This window comes from Heterodontus francisci, chromosome 4 (assembly GCF_036365525.1).
Source record: "Heterodontus francisci isolate sHetFra1 chromosome 4, sHetFra1.hap1, whole genome shotgun sequence".
Classification (NCBI taxonomy): Eukaryota; Metazoa; Chordata; class Chondrichthyes; order Heterodontiformes; family Heterodontidae; genus Heterodontus; species Heterodontus francisci.
Window position 1 is genome coordinate 477,009 of NC_090374.1, and position 17,233 is coordinate 494,241.

Below are 17,233 nucleotides of genomic sequence, written 5' to 3' on the forward strand. Positions count from 1 at the left end.
GCCTTACTAAAATCCATATAGACCACATCCACGGCTTTACCCTCATCCACCTGTTTGGTCACCTTGTCAAAAAACTCAATAAGGTTTGTGAGGCACGACCTACCCTTCACAAAACCGTGCTGACTATCTCTAATGAACTTATTCTTTTCAAGATGATTATAAATCCTATCTCTTATAACCTTTTCCAACATTTTACCCACAACCGAAGTAAGGCTCACAGGTCTATAATTACCAGGGCTGTCTCTACTCCCCTTCTTGAACAAGGGGACAACATTTGCTATCCTCCAGTCTTCCGGCACTATTCCTGTCGACAATGACGACGTAAAAATCAAGGACAAAGGCTCTGCAATCTCCTCCCTGGCTTCCCAGAGAATCCTAGGATAAATCCCATCTGGCCCAGGGGACTTATCTATTTTCACACTTTCCAAAATTGCTAACACCTCCTCCTTGTGAACCTCAATCCCATCTAGCCTAGTAGTCTGTATCTCAGTATTCTCCTCGACAACATTTTCTTTCTCCACTGTAAATACTGACGAAAAATATTCATTTAACACTTCCCCTATCTCCTCCGATTCCACACACAACTTCCCACTACTATCCTTGATTGGCCCTAACCTATCTCTAGTCATTCTTTTATTCCTGATATGCCTATAGAAAGCCTTAGGGTTTTCTTTGATCCTATCCGCCAATGACTTCTCGTGTCCTCTCCTTGCTCTTCTTATCTCTCCCTTTAGATCCTTCCTGGCTAGCTTGTAACTCTCAAGCGCCCTAACTGAGCCTTCACGCCTCATCCTAACATAAGCCTTCTTCTTCCTCTTGACAAGCTCTTCAACTTCTTTAGTAAACCACGGCTCCCTCGCTCAACAACTTCCTCCCTGCCTGACAGGTACATACTTATCAAGGACACGCAGTAGCTGCTCCTTGAATAAGCTCCACATTTCGATTGTGCCCATCCCCTGCAGTTTCCTTCCCCATCCTACGCATCCTAAATCTTGCTTAATCGTATCATAATTTCCTTTCCCCCAGCTATAATTCTTGCCCTGCTGTATATGCCTGTCCCTGCCCATCGCTAAGGTAAACCTAACCGAATTGTGATCACTATCACCAAAGTGCTCACCAACTTCTAAATCTAACACCTGGCTGGGTTCATTTCCCAGTACCAAATCCAATGTGGCATCGCCCCTGGTTGGCCTGTCTACATACTGTGTCAGAAAACCCTCCTGCACACACTGGACAAAAACTGACCCATCTAAAGTACTCGAACTATAGTATTTCCAGTCAATATTTGGAAAGTTAAAGTCCCCCATAACAACTACCCTGTTACTCTCGCTCCTGTCAAGAATCATCTTTGCTATCCTTTCCTCTACATCTCTGGAACTATTTGGAGGTCTATAGAAAATTCCCAACAGGGTGACCTCTCCTCTCCTGTTTCTAACCTCGGCACAGACTACCTCAGTAGACGAGTCCTCAAGCGTCCTTTCTGCCGCTGTAATACTTTCCTTGATTAACAATGCCACACCCCCCCCTCTTTTACCATCTTCTCTGTTCTTAGTGAAACATCTAAATCCCGGAACCCGCAACATCCATTCCTGTCCCTGCTCTACCCAATTACTACTCTTCGTAGCAATTACTACTCTTGAAAATTGCTGAAAGTAGAGACGTTTTCGAAGCTTTTTGTCTTGCACTCATCAGGACAATACGGAAGAATAACCAATGTAAGAGAAAACAACAATTTATACTGCATGAGAAGAGAGTGCTGATTGGTTGACAAGTGAATTCTGATTGGTAGAGGCGTTGCCTTGGAGAATGCACCAGTTTACGGTGACTGACAGTTAACTGCCAAGCTGTGTTTGAAATTTAAACCAGGCAGCTTGACTCTGGTCAAGGCATTGCCCCGAGGAATGAACCAGCGAATGGCTGTCACTTATTTTGTTCAGCTGAAACAGGCACAATGTGTGTCCATATTCTTTCTGTCTGCAAAGAACAGGGCCATGTGTATTAATATATGTGGCTTCCAGTATGTGCAAATGTGCCACATTGCGAGCCCGACTGACCATCTTAACTTGGTTGTCAGCGTAATTCTTAGCACACTGTGGATTATTTAGCAAATGTTGTCCAGTCGCGGAATCACATCTAATGTTGGACACTGTTTTGAGTTTTGCAAGTATGGGCTGGTTAGGTATGGCCTGTACCTTACCCATTGCGAACAGTGGATGGGACATGTTGTTTGATACGATCCTCCAGTCTTTGGGATGTACGGCTTATATACTTAGCACTACACTGGCATTGAATTACTACTCTGGTTAAGTAACTTAACCTAATAACCTTACAATTCTCAAAAAATCTATTGATCTCCAAAGAAATCAAGGGATATGGGGATAGAGTAGGACAGTGGAGCTGATACAGATCAGCCATTATCTTATTGAATGGCAGTGCAGGCTCAAGGGATCGTATGACCTATTCCTGCTTTCATATTATGTTTTTACTGGGTGTGAGGTCTAAGCATAAATATTCCATTTCACACCTGGGCAGTAAGACAACAGGTCTTGGTTGTGCAACCCTCTGAGTGTTTGATGAGACAGAGGGAGCTTTACTCTGTATCTCACCCCGTGCTGTACTTGTTCTGGGAGTGTTTGATGGGACACTGTCGACGGAGCTTTACTCTGTATCTAACCTCGTTTTTTTTTCCAGCTTCACCTCAACCCCAAACTCAATTTCATCCCAGCCTTCAACTCATCCCAATCTTTCGTTGCCCATGGGGTGTATTTACAGAGGGAGCTTTACTCTGTATTTAACTCCATTTTTTTTGTAGAAGGAACTGTACTCTCTAGCTAACTCTTTTTTTTTGGGGAGTTTTACTCTATCTAGTTCCGTGCTGTACCCTCGGAGTGTTTGGCTCAGTGTCGAGGGAACATGATTGTGTTGCAAGCTCACACTGTGGTTGATGTTGTTAAACACCAATGGCTTTCATTCTGTTCTACAGTGCTGACCCTTTCTGACGTCAAAAGAGGACAAAAATCAGAAAATATGTTAAAAACATGTAAGGGAGCAGTAATAAAATCCAGACTACACGCGGAGTTGGTGGGTATGTGCTGACGTACTTGATGGGTTTCCTGACTGCACTCTTTCTCCTTAATTGCAGACAGTCCATCCCTATCCGGGATGACAGACATGGATTATCCTCTCCAAGGACCTGCCCTGGTATCTCTACCTAACCTCCCGGAGCTTAGCCCTATCCGGAGAGTCCCGCTCCCTCCTGAACTGGTCGAGCAGTTTGGACGTATCTTTCGATGATTGTAAAGTGGCTCAGCGGCTTAACCATGCAGCGTTAGCGCTGCGGGTGTGTGCGATGCTCAGGCTGCGCTGGCTGTGGATCAGGTGTTGTAACAGCACCTTGTTTTCTAAGCCATCCCTGAATGTACAAACATGGAGAAAACATAGAAACAACTGCACCGTGACTGAGAGCACACACACAGACGGATGCGCGCAGAGACGGGCACACACACACACAGAGACGGGGGCACACACAATCGTGTACAGGCATGCAGACAGACGCGCGCGCAAAGCGACACATTGCTGCCAGTCCATCCAAACTGGGGTAAAGTATCAGGCCCGGTCGTTCTCGGGGTTCACAATGGGGCTCGGTCGCTCTCGGGGGTTCACTGTGGGGCCCGGTCGCTCTCGGGGTTCACTGTGGGGCCCGGTCGCTCTCAGGGTTCACTGTGGGGCTTGGTCACTCTCGGGGGTTCACTGTGGGGCCCGGTCGCTCTCGGGGGTTCACTGTGGGGCCCGGTCGCTCTCAGGGTTCACTGTGGGGCTTGGTCACTCTCAGGGTTCACTATGGGGCTTGGTCATTCTCGGGGGTTCACTGTGGGGCCCGGTCGCTTTCGGGGTTCACTGTGGGGCCCGGTCACTCTCGGGGGTTCACTGTGGGGCCTGGTCACTCTCGGGGGTTCACTGTGGGGCTTGGTCACTCTCAGGGTTCACTGTGGGACTTGGTCATTCTCGGGGGTTCACTGTGGGGCCCGGTCGCTCTCGGGGTTCACTGTGGGGCCCGGTCACTCTCGGGGGTTCACTGTGGGGCCTGGTCACTCTCGGGGGTTCACTGTGGGGCCCGGTCGCTCTCAGGGGTTCACTGTGGGGCCTGGTCGCTCTCGGGGTTCACTATGGGGGCCTGGTCGCTCTCGGGGTTCACTATGGGGGCCCAGTCGCTCTCGGGGTTCACTATGGGGGCCCAGTCGCTCTCGGGGTTCACTGTGGGGCCTGGTCACTCTCGGGGGTTCACTGTGGGGCCCGGTCACTCTCGGGGGTTCACTGTGGGGCCCGGTCGCTCTCAGGGGTTCACTGTGGGGCCTGGTCGCTCTCGGGGTTCACTATGGGGGCCCGGTCGCTCTCGGGGTTCACTATGGGGGCCCAGTCGCTCTCGGGGTTCACTATGGGGGCCCGGACGCTCTCGGGGTTCACGGTGGGGCCGGGTCGCTCTCGGGGTTCACTATGGGGGCCTGGTCGCTCTCGGGGTTCACTGTGGGGCCTGGTCGCTCTCGGGGTTCACTGTGGGGCCTAGTCGCGCTCGGGGTTCACTGTGGGGCCTGATCGCTCTCGGGGTTCACTATGGGGGCCTGGTCGCTCTCGGGGTTCACTATGGGGGCCCAGTCGCTCTCGGGGTTCACTGTGGGGCCTGGTCGCTCTCGGGGTTCACTATGGGGGCCCAGTCGCTCTCGGGGTACACTATGGGGCCCGGTCGCTCTCGGGGTTCACTATGGGGGCCCAGTCGCTCTCGGGGTACACTATGGGGGCCCGGTCGCTCTCGGGGTTCACTATGGGGGCCTGGTCACTCTCGGGGTTCACTGTGGGGCCTGGTCGCTCTCGGGGTTCGCTGTGGGGCCTGGTCGCTCTCGGGGTTCACTGTGGGGCCCGGTCACTCTCGGGGGTTCACTGTGGGGCCCGGTGGCTCTCGGGGTTCGCTGTGGGGCCCGGTCGCTCTTGGGGTACACTCTGGGTGCCCGGTTGCTCTCGGGGTACACTCTGGGTGCCCGGTTGCTCTCTGGGTACACTCTGGGTGCCCGGTTGCTCTCGGGGTACACTCTGGGTGCCCGGTTGCTCTCGGGGTACACTCTGGGGGCCCGGTCGCTCTCGGGGTACACTCTGGGAGCCCGGTTGCTCTCGGGGTACACTTTGGGGGCCCGGTTGCTCTCGGGTTCAGCCATGATCTTGGTTACTCAGTAATGGGTTCAGTTATTTGGACCTCCTGAAGCCTCAGCGAATCTGTTGGTTCCTTACATCCGTGACAGATATGCAATGCAATTGTATGATGGGTGTTTTCCCTGAGATTGGCAAGGCCTGGCTTACCATCGACAGTGACATCTTCATGTGGAATTACGAGGATGGGTAAGTAGAGCAATTGGCAGGATTGCCCCGCGTGTGTGTTCTAGAGGGTATCCTGTGAGTTGAGCTTGATGCCAGCTTTAAGGTTTTTGTCTTCATACTCTCTTTTGCTCAGGCGACTGGAGGCAATGCTGAGTTTCATCGTCCATGTCTGCCCTTGCTGAGAGGAGGCTCTCAAGGCAGTCCTCAGTCATCTGAGGAAAAGAATGTTGGACACCAAAGACCTCAAATCTGACACCAGATCCATGGTCTACAGGGCCACAGTGTTACCTGCTCTCCTGTATGTGAAGACATGGACACTACAGACATTTCAAAGTCCTGGAGAAATATCACCAGCGATGCCTCCACAAGATCCTGCAAATTCAGTGGCAGGACAGGCACTCCAATATCTGTGTCCTCTCTCAGGCCAACACCCACAGTATTGAGACACTGGTCATGGCTAGTCAGTTACATTGGGCGGGTCACATCGTCCGCATGCCTGACACAAGACTCCCAAAACAAGCCTTCTACTCTGAACTCCGTCACGGCAAGAGGTTAACAGGGGGGCAGAGGAAATGCTGCAAAAATGTCCTTCAAGCCTCCTGAAAAAAATGTGACATCTCCACTGACTCATGGGAATCTCTTGCCCAAAATGGGGAACAAGTATCTGCGAAGGTGCCAGCTGGTTCGAACACCACCGACATGTCCAGGCAGTGACCATGTGCAAACAGTGGAAGGAGCGTTCGGAAATTCGAGCATCCTATTCACTTGCCTCACCAAACACTACCTGCCCCCTTTGTGGTAAAGTGTGCAGATCCAGAATTGGATTCTTCAGTCACCTAAGGACCCACAACCCTGGAGTGGAAGAAAGTCATCCTCGTTCCCAAGGGACTACCTAAGAAGAAGATGATCCTGTGAGATACAAGTCAAACAGGAATGTAATAGAAAGCAGGAAGGTAATATCACAATTCTCTGGAGCCTTGGCTGGACCACACAGAGCATTGCTCCTCTCCACATAAAAGAAAGCATCTTGAATCACTGGAGCAATGTAACTGTCAGGAAAAATTGAAAAGCAGGGCTGCTTTGCTCTGGAATAGAACACTGAGAGGTAACCTGATAAAAGTCTTGAAAATGATTAGATTCAAGTGGTTGGATGTGGAAAAACTTTCCTTTTTTGAGTGATTCTACAACAAAGAGGCTTCAAGTTAAGTCATGAAAAGATGAAATAAAGAATTTCGGAGGAATTCTTTACCCAGGAAGTGGTGAGAAGGTGCGATCTGCTACCACAAGTCGTTGAATGAAAAAGTGTTTATGCATTAAAGGGGAAGTCTGACAGACAAATGAGGGAGAAGGGGACGGGGGCAGGGCGGGAATGGGGGCAGGTTGGGAACAGAGGGATGGGCCCGGTTTGGAAGGGGTAATTTGACTGGGAGGAGGCATGTCTGGAATGTTCGCACCTGCGTTGACTGGTTGGGCAGAATGGCTTTATCCAGTGCTGTGGGATCCATGTTCTCTCCCATGCTCATTCACTGCTTCATTTTCAGGGGCGATTTGGCTTATTTTGATGGGCTGAGTGAAACAATTCTGTCGGTGGGACTGGTAAAACCCAGAGGAGGTAAGTGGTCTATTCCAATTCCGGTTTCTAAGCAGCAAGGCTGCTGACCAGACACTGCGATGCATTTCAAAGCTGCCAGTTGGGCTCTCAGTTCACACCCAGAATAGACTTGTGTCTGGGGTCGGATTTGAGTCTGTGCATCTGCTTTCCCATGGGCATGAGGCTCCGGGTTTCCCTGCCTCACTCACTGCTGACATGTCATATCCACAGTCCACTCCACTGGAAAACTATGACAGGCCACTGCTGCTCGGGACAAGGACTGTGACCAGTCGATGTAGTGAACACTGCTGCTCGGGACGGGGACTGACCGATTGATGTAGTGACAACTGCTGCTCGGGATGGGGACTGTGACCGATTGATGTAGTGAACACTGCTGCTCGGGACAGGAACTGTATCCGATTGATGTAGTGAACACTGCAGCTCGGGACGGGGACTGACCGATTGATGTAGTGAACACTGCTGCTCGGGACAGGAACTGACCGATTGATGTAGTGAACACTGCAGCTCGGGACGGGGACTGACCGATTGATGTAGTGAACACTGCTGCTCGGGACGGGGACTGACCGATTGATGTAGTGAACACTGCTGTTCGGGACAGGGACTGACCGATTGATGTAGTGAACACTGCTGCTCGGGACAGGAACTGTATCCGATTGATGTAGTGAACACTGCAGCTCGGGACAGGGAATGTGACCAATTGATGTAGTGAACACTGCTGCTCGGGACAGGGACTGACCGATTGATGTAGTGAACACTGCAGCTCGGGACGGGGACTGACCGATTGATGTAGTGAACACTGCAGCTCGGGACAGGGACTGACCGATTGATGTAGTGAACACTGCAGCTCGGGACGGGGACTGACCGATTGATGTAGTGAACACTGCAGCTCGGGACAGGGAATGTGACCAATTGATGTAGTGAACACTGCTGCTCGGGACAGGGACTGACCGATTGATGTAGTGAACACTGCAGCTCGGGGCGGGGACTGACCGATTGATGTAGTGAACACTGCAGCTCGGGACAGGGAATGTGACCAGTTGATGTAGTGAACACTGCAGCTCGGGACAGGGAATGTGACCAATTGATGTAGTGAACACTGCTGCTCGGGACAGGGACTGACCGATTGATGTAGTGAACACTGCTGCTCGGGACAGGGACTGACCGATTGATGTAGTGAACACTGCTGCTCGGGACAGGGACTGACCGATTGATGTAGTGAACACTGCTGCTCGGGGCAGGGACTGACCGATTGATGTAGTGAACACTGCTGCTCGGGACAGGGACTGACCGATTGATGTAGTGAACACTGCAGCTCGGGACGGGGACTGACCGATTGATGTAGTGAACACTGCTGCTCGGGACAGGGACTGACCGATTGATGTAGTGAACACTGCAGCTCGGGACGGGGACTGACCGATTGATGTAGTGAACACTGCTGCTCGGGACAGGGACTGACCGATTGATGTAGTGAACACTGCTGCTCGGGACAGGGACTGACCGATTGATGTAGTGAACACTGCAGCTCGGGACAGGGAATGTGACCAATTGATGTAGTGAACACTGCTGCTCGGGACAGGGACTGACCGATTGATGTAGTGAACACTGCAGCTCGGGGCGGGGACTGACCGATTGATGTAGTGAACACTGCTGCTCGGGACAGGGATTGTGACCATCGATGTAGTGGACACATTGTTGCTCGGATCAGGGATTGTGACCATCGATGTAGTGGACATTGTTGCTCGGGACAGGGATTGTGACCATCGATATAGTGGACATTGTTGCTCGGGACCGAGATTGTGACCATCGATATAGTGGACATTGTTGCTCGGGACAGGGATTGTGACCATCGATGTAGGGGACACTGCTGCTCGGGACAGGGATTGTGACCATTGATGTAGTGAACACTGCTGCTCGGGACAGGGACTGACCGATTGATGTAGTGAACACTGCAGCTCGGGGCGGGGACTGACCGATTGATGTAGTGAACACTGCAGCTCGGGACAGGGAATGTGACCAGTTGATGTAGTGAACACTGCTGCTCGGGACAGGGACTGACCGATTGATGTAGTGAACGCTGCTGCTCGGGACAGGGACTGACCGATTGATGTAGTGAACACTGCTGCTCGGGACAGGGATTGTGACCATCGATGTAGTGGACACATTGTTGCTCGGATCAGGGATTGTGACCATCGATGTAGTGGACATTGTTGCTCGGGACAGGGATTGTGACCATCGATATAGTGGACACTGCTGCTCGGGACAGGGATTGTGACCATCGATGTAGTGGACATTGTTGCTCGGGACAGGGATTGTCACCATCGATACAGTGGACATTGTTCCTCAGATCAGGGATTGTGACCATTGAAGTAGTGGACATTGTTGCTCGGGACAGGGATTGTCACCATCGATATAGTGGACATTGTTGCTCGGGACAGGGATTGTGACCATCGATGTAGTGGACATTGTTGCTCGGGACAGGGATTGTGACCATCGATGTAGTGGACATTGTTGCTCAGATCAGGGATTGTGACCATCGATGTAGTGGACATTGTTGCTCGGGACAGGGATTGTGACCATCGAAAGAGTGGACATTGTTGCTCGGGACAGGGATTGGGACCATCGATGTACTGGACATTGTTGCTCGGGACAGGGATTGTGACCATCGATGTAGTGGACATTGTTGCTCGGGACAGGGATTGTGACCATCGATGTAGTGGACATTGTTGCTCGGGACAGGGATTGTGACCATCGATGTAGTGGACATTGTTGCTCGGGACAGGGATTGTGACCATCGATGTAGTGGACATTGTTGCTCGGGACAGGGATTGTGACCATCGATATAGTGGCCATTGTTGCTCGGATCAGGGATTGTGACCATCGATGTAGTGGACATTGTTGCTCGGGACAGAGATTGTGACCATCGATGTAGTGGACATTGTTGCTCGGGACAGGGATTGTGACCATCGATGTAGTGGACATTGTTGCTCGGGACAGGGATTGTGACCATCGATGTAGTGGACATTGTTGCTCGGGACAGGGATTGTGACCATCGATATAGTGGACATTGTTGCTCGGGACAGGGATTGTGACCATCGATATAGTGGACATTGTTGCTCGGGACAGAGATTGTGACCATCGATGTAGTGGACTCTGCTGCTCGGGACAGGGATTGTGACCATCGATTTTGTGGACATTGCTGCTCGGGACAGGGACTGACCGATTGATGTAGTGAACACTGCAGCTCGGGACAGGGACTGACCGATTGATGTAGTGAACACTGCTGCTTGGGACGTGGACTGACTGATTGATGTAGTGCCCACTGCTGCTCGGGACAGGGACTGACTGATTGATGCAGTGAACACTGCTGCTGTTGACAGGGACTGACCGATTGATGTAGTGCCCACTGCTGCTCGGGACAGGGACTGACCGATTGATGTAGTGAACACATTGTTGCTCGGGACAGGGATTGTGACTGATCGATATAGTGGACATTGTTGCTCGGGACAGGGATTGTGACCATCGATGTAGTGGACATTGTTGCTCGGGACAGGGATTGTGACCATCGGTATAGTGGACATTGTTGCTCGGGACAGGGATTGTGACCATCGATGTAGTGGACATTGTTGCTCGGGACAGAGATTGTGACCATCGATATAGTGGACATTGTTGCTCGGGACAGGAATTGTGACCATCGATATAGTGGACATTGTTGCACGGGACAGGGATTGTGACCATCGCTGTAGTGGACACTGCTGCTCGGGACAGTGATTGTGACCATCGATATAGTGGACACTGCTGCTCGGGACAGGGATTGTGACCATCGATATAGTGGACATTGTTGCTCGGGACAGGGATTGTGACCATCGATGTAGTGGACACTGCTGCTCGGGACAGTGATTGTGACCATCGATATAGTGGACACTGCTGCTCGGGACAGGGATTGTGACCATCGATATAGTGGACATTGTTGCTCGTGACAGAGATTGTGACCATCGATGTAGTGGACACTGCTGCTCGGGACAGGGATTGTGACCATCGATAGAGTGGACATTGTTGCTCGGGACAGGGATTGTGACCATCGATATAGTGGACATTGTTGCTCGGGACGGGGATTGTGACCACCGATGTAGTGGACATTGTTGCTCGGGATAGAGATTGTGACCATCGATGTAGTGGACATTGTTGTTCGGGACAGGAATTGTGACCATCGATGTAGTGGACATTGTTGCTCGGGACAGGGATTGTGACCATCGATGTAGTGGACATTGTTGCTCGGGACAGGGATTGTGACCATCGATGTAGTGGACATTGTTGCTCGGGACAGGGATTGTGACCATCGATGTAGTGGACATTGTTGCTCGGGACAGGGATTGTGACCATCGATGTAGTGGACATTGTTGCTCGGGACAGGGATTGTGACCATCGATGTAGTGGACATTGTTGCTCGGGACAGGGATTGTGACCATCGATGTAGTGGACATAGTTGCTCGGGACAGGGATTGTGACCATCGATGTAGTGGACATTGTTGCTCAGATCAGGGATTGTGACCATCGATATAGTGGACATTGTTGCTCGGGACAGGGATTGTGACCATCGATGTAGTGGACATTGTTGCTCGGGACAGGGATTGTGACCATCGATATAGTGGACATTGTTGCTCGGGACAGGGATTGTGACCATCGATATAGTGGACTTTGTTGCTCGGGACAGGGATTGTGACCATCGATTTTGTGGACATTGCTGCTCGGGACAGGGACTGACCGATTGATGTAGTGAACACTGCAGCTCGGGACAGGGACTGACCGATTGATGTAGTGAACACTGCAGCTCGGGACAGGGACTGACCGATTGATGCAGTGAACACTGCTGCTTGGGACGTGGACTGACCGATTGATGTAGTGCCCACTGTTGCTCGGGACAGGGACTGACCGATTGATGCAGTGAACACTGCTGCTGTTGACAGGGACTGACCGATTGATGTAGTGCCCACTGCTGCTCGGGACAGGGACTGACCGATTGATGTAGTGAACACATTGTTGCTCGGGACAGGGATTGTGACTGATCGATATAGTGGACATTGTTGCTCGGGACAGGGATTGTGACCATCGATGTAGTGGACATTGTTGCTCGGGACAGGGATTGTGACCATCGATGTAGTGGACATTGTTGCTCAGATCAGGGATTGTGACCATCGATGTAGTGGACATTGTTGCTCGGGACAGGGATTGTGACCATCGATATAGTGGACATTGTTGCTCGGGACAGGGATTGTGACCATCGATGTAGTGGACATTGTTGTTCGGGACAGGGATTGTGACCATCGATGTAGTGGACATTGTTGCTCGGGACAGGGATTGTGACCATCGATGTAGTGGACATTGTTGCTCAGATCAGGGATTGTGACCATCGATGTAGTGGACATTGTTGCTCGGGACAGGGATTGTGGCCATCGATGTAGTGGACATTGTTGCTCGGGACAGGGATTGTGACCATCGATGTAGTGGACATTGTTGCTCAGATCAGGGATTGTGACCATCGATGTAGTGGACATTGTTGCTCGGGACAGGGATTGTGACCATCGATGTAGTGGACATTGTTGCTCAGATCAGGGATTGTGACCATCGATGTAGTGGACATTGTTGCTCGGGACAGGGATTGTGACCATCGATGTAGTGGACATTGTTGCTCAGATCAGGGATTGTGACCATCGATGTAGTGGACATTGTTGCTCGTGACAGGGATTGTGACCATCGATGTAGTGGACATTGTTGCTCGGGACAGGGATTGTGACCATTGATGTAGTGGACATTGTTGCTCGGGACAGGGATTGTGACCATCGATGTAGTGGACATTGTTGCTCGGGACAGGGATCGTGACCATCGATGTAGTGGACATTGTTGCTCGGGACAGAGATTGTGACCATCGATATAGTGGACATTATTGCTCGGGACAGAGATTGTGACCATCGATATAGTGGACATTGTTGCTCGGGACAGGGATTGTGACCATCGATGTAGTGGGCATTGTTGCTCGGGACAGGGATTGTGACCATCGATGTAGTGGACATTGTTGCTCAGATCAGGGATTGTGACCATCGATATAGTGGACATTGTTGCTCGGGACAGGGATTGTGACCATCGATGTAGTGGACATTGTTGCTCGGGACAGGGATAATGACCATCGATGTAGTGGACATTGTTGCTCGGGACAGGGATTGTGACCATCGATGTAGTGGACATTGTTGCTCAGATCAGGGATTGTGACCATCGATATAGTGGACATTGTTGCTCGGGACAGGGATTGTGACCATCGATGTAGTGGACATTGTTGCTCGGGACAGGGATTGTGACCATCGATGTAGTGGACATTGTTGCTCGGGACAGGGATTGTGACCATCGATATAGTGGACATTGTTGCTCGGGACAGGGATTGTGACCATCGATATAGTGGACATTGTTGCTCGGGACAGAGATTGTGACCATCGATGTAGTGGACACTGCTGCTCGGGACAGGGATTGTGACCATCGATTTTGTGGACATTGCTGCTCGGGACAGGGACTGACCGATTGATGTAGTGAACACTGCAGCTCGGGACAGGGACTGACCGATTGATGTAGTGAACACTGCAGCTCGGGACAGGGACTGACCGATTGATGCAGTGAACACTGCTGCTTGGGACGTGGACTGACCGATTGATGTAGTGCCCACTGCTGCTCGGGACAGGGACTGACCGATTGATGCAGTGAACACTGCTGCTGTTGACAGGGACTGACCGATTGATGTAGTGCCCACTGCTGCTCGGGACAGGGACTGACCGATTGATGTAGTGAAGACATTGTTGCTCGGGACAGGGATTGTGACCATCGATGTCGTGGACATTGTTGCTCGGGACAGGGATTGTGACCATCGATGTAGTGGACATTGTTGCTCGGGACAGGGATTGTGACCATCGATATAGTGGACATTGTTGCTCGGGACAGGGATTGTGACCATCGATGTAGTGGACATTGTTGCTCGGGACAGGGATTGTGACTGATCGATATAGTGGCCATTGTTGCTCAGATCAGGGATTGTGAACATCGATGTAGTGGACATTGTTGCTCGGGACAGGGATTGTGACCATCGATGTAGTGGACATTGTTGCTTGGGACAGGGATTGTGACCATCGATATAGTGGACATTGTTGCTCGGGACAGGGATTGTGACCATCGATGTAGTGGACATTGTTGCTCGGGACAGGGATTGTGACCATCGATGTAGTGGACATTGTTGCTCGGGACAGGGATTGTGACCATCGATGTAGTGGACATTGTTGCTCGGGACAGGGATTGTGACCATCGATATAGTGGACATTGTTGCTCGGGACAGGGATTGTGACCATCGATATAGTGGACATTGTTGCTCGGGACAGAGATTGTGACCATCGATGTAGTGGACACTGCTGCTCGGGACAGGGATTGTGACCATCGATTTTGTGGACATTGCTGCTCGGGACAGGGACTGACCGATTGATGTAGTGAACACTGCAGCTCGGGACAGGGACTGACCGATTGATGTAGTGAACACTGCAGCTCGGGACAGGGACTGACCGATTGATGCAGTGAGCACTGCTGCTTGGGACGTGGACTGACCGATTGATGTAGTGCCCACTGCTGCTCGGGACAGGGACTGACCGATTGATGCAGTGAACACTGCTGCTGTTGACAGGGACTGACCGATTGATGTAGTGCCCACTGCTGCTCGGGACAGGGACTGACCAATTGATGTAGTGAAGACATTGTTGCTCGGGACAGGGATTGTGACTGATCGATATAGTGGACATTGTTGCTCGGGACAGGGATTGTGACCATCGATGTAGTGGACATTGTTGCTCGGGACAGGGATTGTGACCATCGATGTAGTGGACATTGTTGCCCGGGACAGGGATTGTGACCATCGATGTAGTGGACATTGTTGCTCAGATCAGGGATTGTGACCATCGATATAGTGGCCATTGTTGCTCGGGACAGGGATTGTGACCATCGATGTAGTGGACATTGTTGCTCAGGACAGAGATTGTGACCATCGATGTAGTGGACATTGTTGCTCAGGACAGAGATTGTGTCCATCGATGTAGTGGACATTGTTGCTCGGGACAGGGATTGTGACCATCGATATAGTGGACATTGTTGCTCGGGACAGGGATTGTGACCATCGATGTAGTGGACATTGTTGCTCGGGACAGAGATTGTGACCATCGATGTAGTGGACATTGTTGCTCGGGACAGAGATTGTGACCATCGATGTCGTGGACATTGTTGCTCGGGACAGAGATTGTGACCATCGATGTAGTGGACATTGTTGCTCGGGACAGGGATTGTGACCATCGATGTCGTGGACATTGTTGCTCGGGACAGGGATTGTGACCATCGATGTCGTGGACATTGTTGCTCGGGACAGGGATTGTGACCATCGATATAGTGGACATTGTTGCTCGGGACAGGGATTGTGACCATCGATATAGTGGACATTGTTGCTCGGGACAGGGATTGTGACCATCGATATAGTGGACATTGTTGCTCGGGACAGGGATTGTGACCATCGATATAGTGGACATTGTTGCTCGGGACAGGGATTGTGACCATCGATTTTGTGGACATTGCTGCTCGGGACAGGGACTGACCGATTGATGTAGTGAACACTGCAGCTCGGGACAGGGACTGACTGATTGATGTAGTGAACACTGCTGCTCGGGACAGGGACTGACCGATTGATGCAGTGAACACTGCTGCTGTTGACAGGGACTGACCGATTGATGTAGTGTCCACTGCTGCTCGGGACAGGGACTGACCGATTGATGTAGTGAACACATTGTTGCTCGGGACAGGGATTGTGACTGATCGATATAGTGGACATTGTTGCTCGGGACAGGGATTGTGACCATCGATGTAGTGGACACTGTTGCTCGGGACAGGGATTGTGACCATCGATGTAGTGGACACTGCTGCTCGGGACAGGGATTGTGACCATCGATGTAGTGGACACTGCTGCTCGGGACAGTGATTGTGACCATCGATATAGTGGACACTGCTGCTCGGGACAGGGATTGTGACCATCGATATAGTGGACATTGTTGCTCGGGACAGAGATTGTGACCATCGATGTAGTGGACACTGCTGCTCGGGACAGGGATTGTGACCATCGATGTAGTGGACATTGTGCTCGGGACAGGGATTGTGACCATCGATGTAGTGGACATTGTTGCTCGGGACAGGGATTGTGACCATCGATGTAGTGGACATTGTTGCTCGGGACAGAGATTGTGACCATTGATATAGTGGACATTGTTGCTCGGGACAGGGATTGTGACCATCGATGTAGTGGACATTGTTGCTCGGGACAGGGATTGTGACCATCGATGTAGTGGACATTGTTGCTCGGGACAGAGATTGTGACCATCGATATAGTGGACATTGTTGCTCGGGACAGGGATTGTGACCATCGATGTAGTGGACATTGTTGCTCGGGACAGAGATTGTGACCATCGATATAGTGGACATTGTTGCTCGGGACAGGGATTGTGACCATCGATGTAGTGGACATTGTTGCTCGGGACAGAGATTGTGACCATCGATATAGTGGACATTGTTCCTCGGGACAGGGATTGTGACCATCGATGTAGTGGACATTGTTGCTCGGGACAGAGTTTGTGACCATCGATGTAGTGGACATTGTTGCTCGGGACAGGGATTGTGACCATCGATGTAGTGGACATTGTTGCTCGGGACAGGGATTGTGACCATCGATATAGTGGACATTGTTGCTCGGGACAGAGATTGTGACCATCGATGTAGTGGACACTGCTGCTCGGGACAGGGATTGTGACCATCGATTTTGTGGACATTGCTGCTCGGGACAGGGATTGTGACCATCGATGTAGTGGACATTGTTGCTCGGGACAGGGACTGACCGATTGATGCAGTGAACACTGCTGCTGTTGACAGGGACTGACCGATTGATGTAGTGCCCACTGCTGCTCGGGACAGGGACTGACCGATTGATGCAGTGAACACTGCTGCTGTTGACAGGGACTGACCGATTGATGTAGTGCCCACTGCTGCTCGGGACAGGGACTGACCGATTGATGTAGTGAACACATTGTTGCTCGGGACAGGGATTGTGACCATCGATATAGTGGACATTGCTGCTCGGGACAGGGATTGTGACCATCGATGTAGTGGACATTGTTGCTCAGGACAGGGATTGTGACTGAT

The 17,233-nt window shown here is 51.3% G+C and overlaps 1 protein-coding gene across 2 annotated transcripts in view; it reads left to right on the forward strand.

Moving 5' to 3' along the window:
* nup155 (nucleoporin 155) overlaps positions 1-17,233 on the forward strand; it is a 560,589-nt gene that overhangs the window by 68,534 nt on the left and 474,822 nt on the right. For both annotated transcript variants that reach the window (XM_068029070.1, XM_068029071.1), the window contains exons 3-5: positions 3,143-3,280; positions 5,292-5,388; positions 6,909-6,979. In XM_068029070.1, coding sequence (XP_067885171.1) covers positions 3,143-3,280; positions 5,292-5,388; positions 6,909-6,979 — 306 coding nt within the window. The remainder of the gene's footprint in view (positions 1-3,142; positions 3,281-5,291; positions 5,389-6,908; positions 6,980-17,233) is intronic.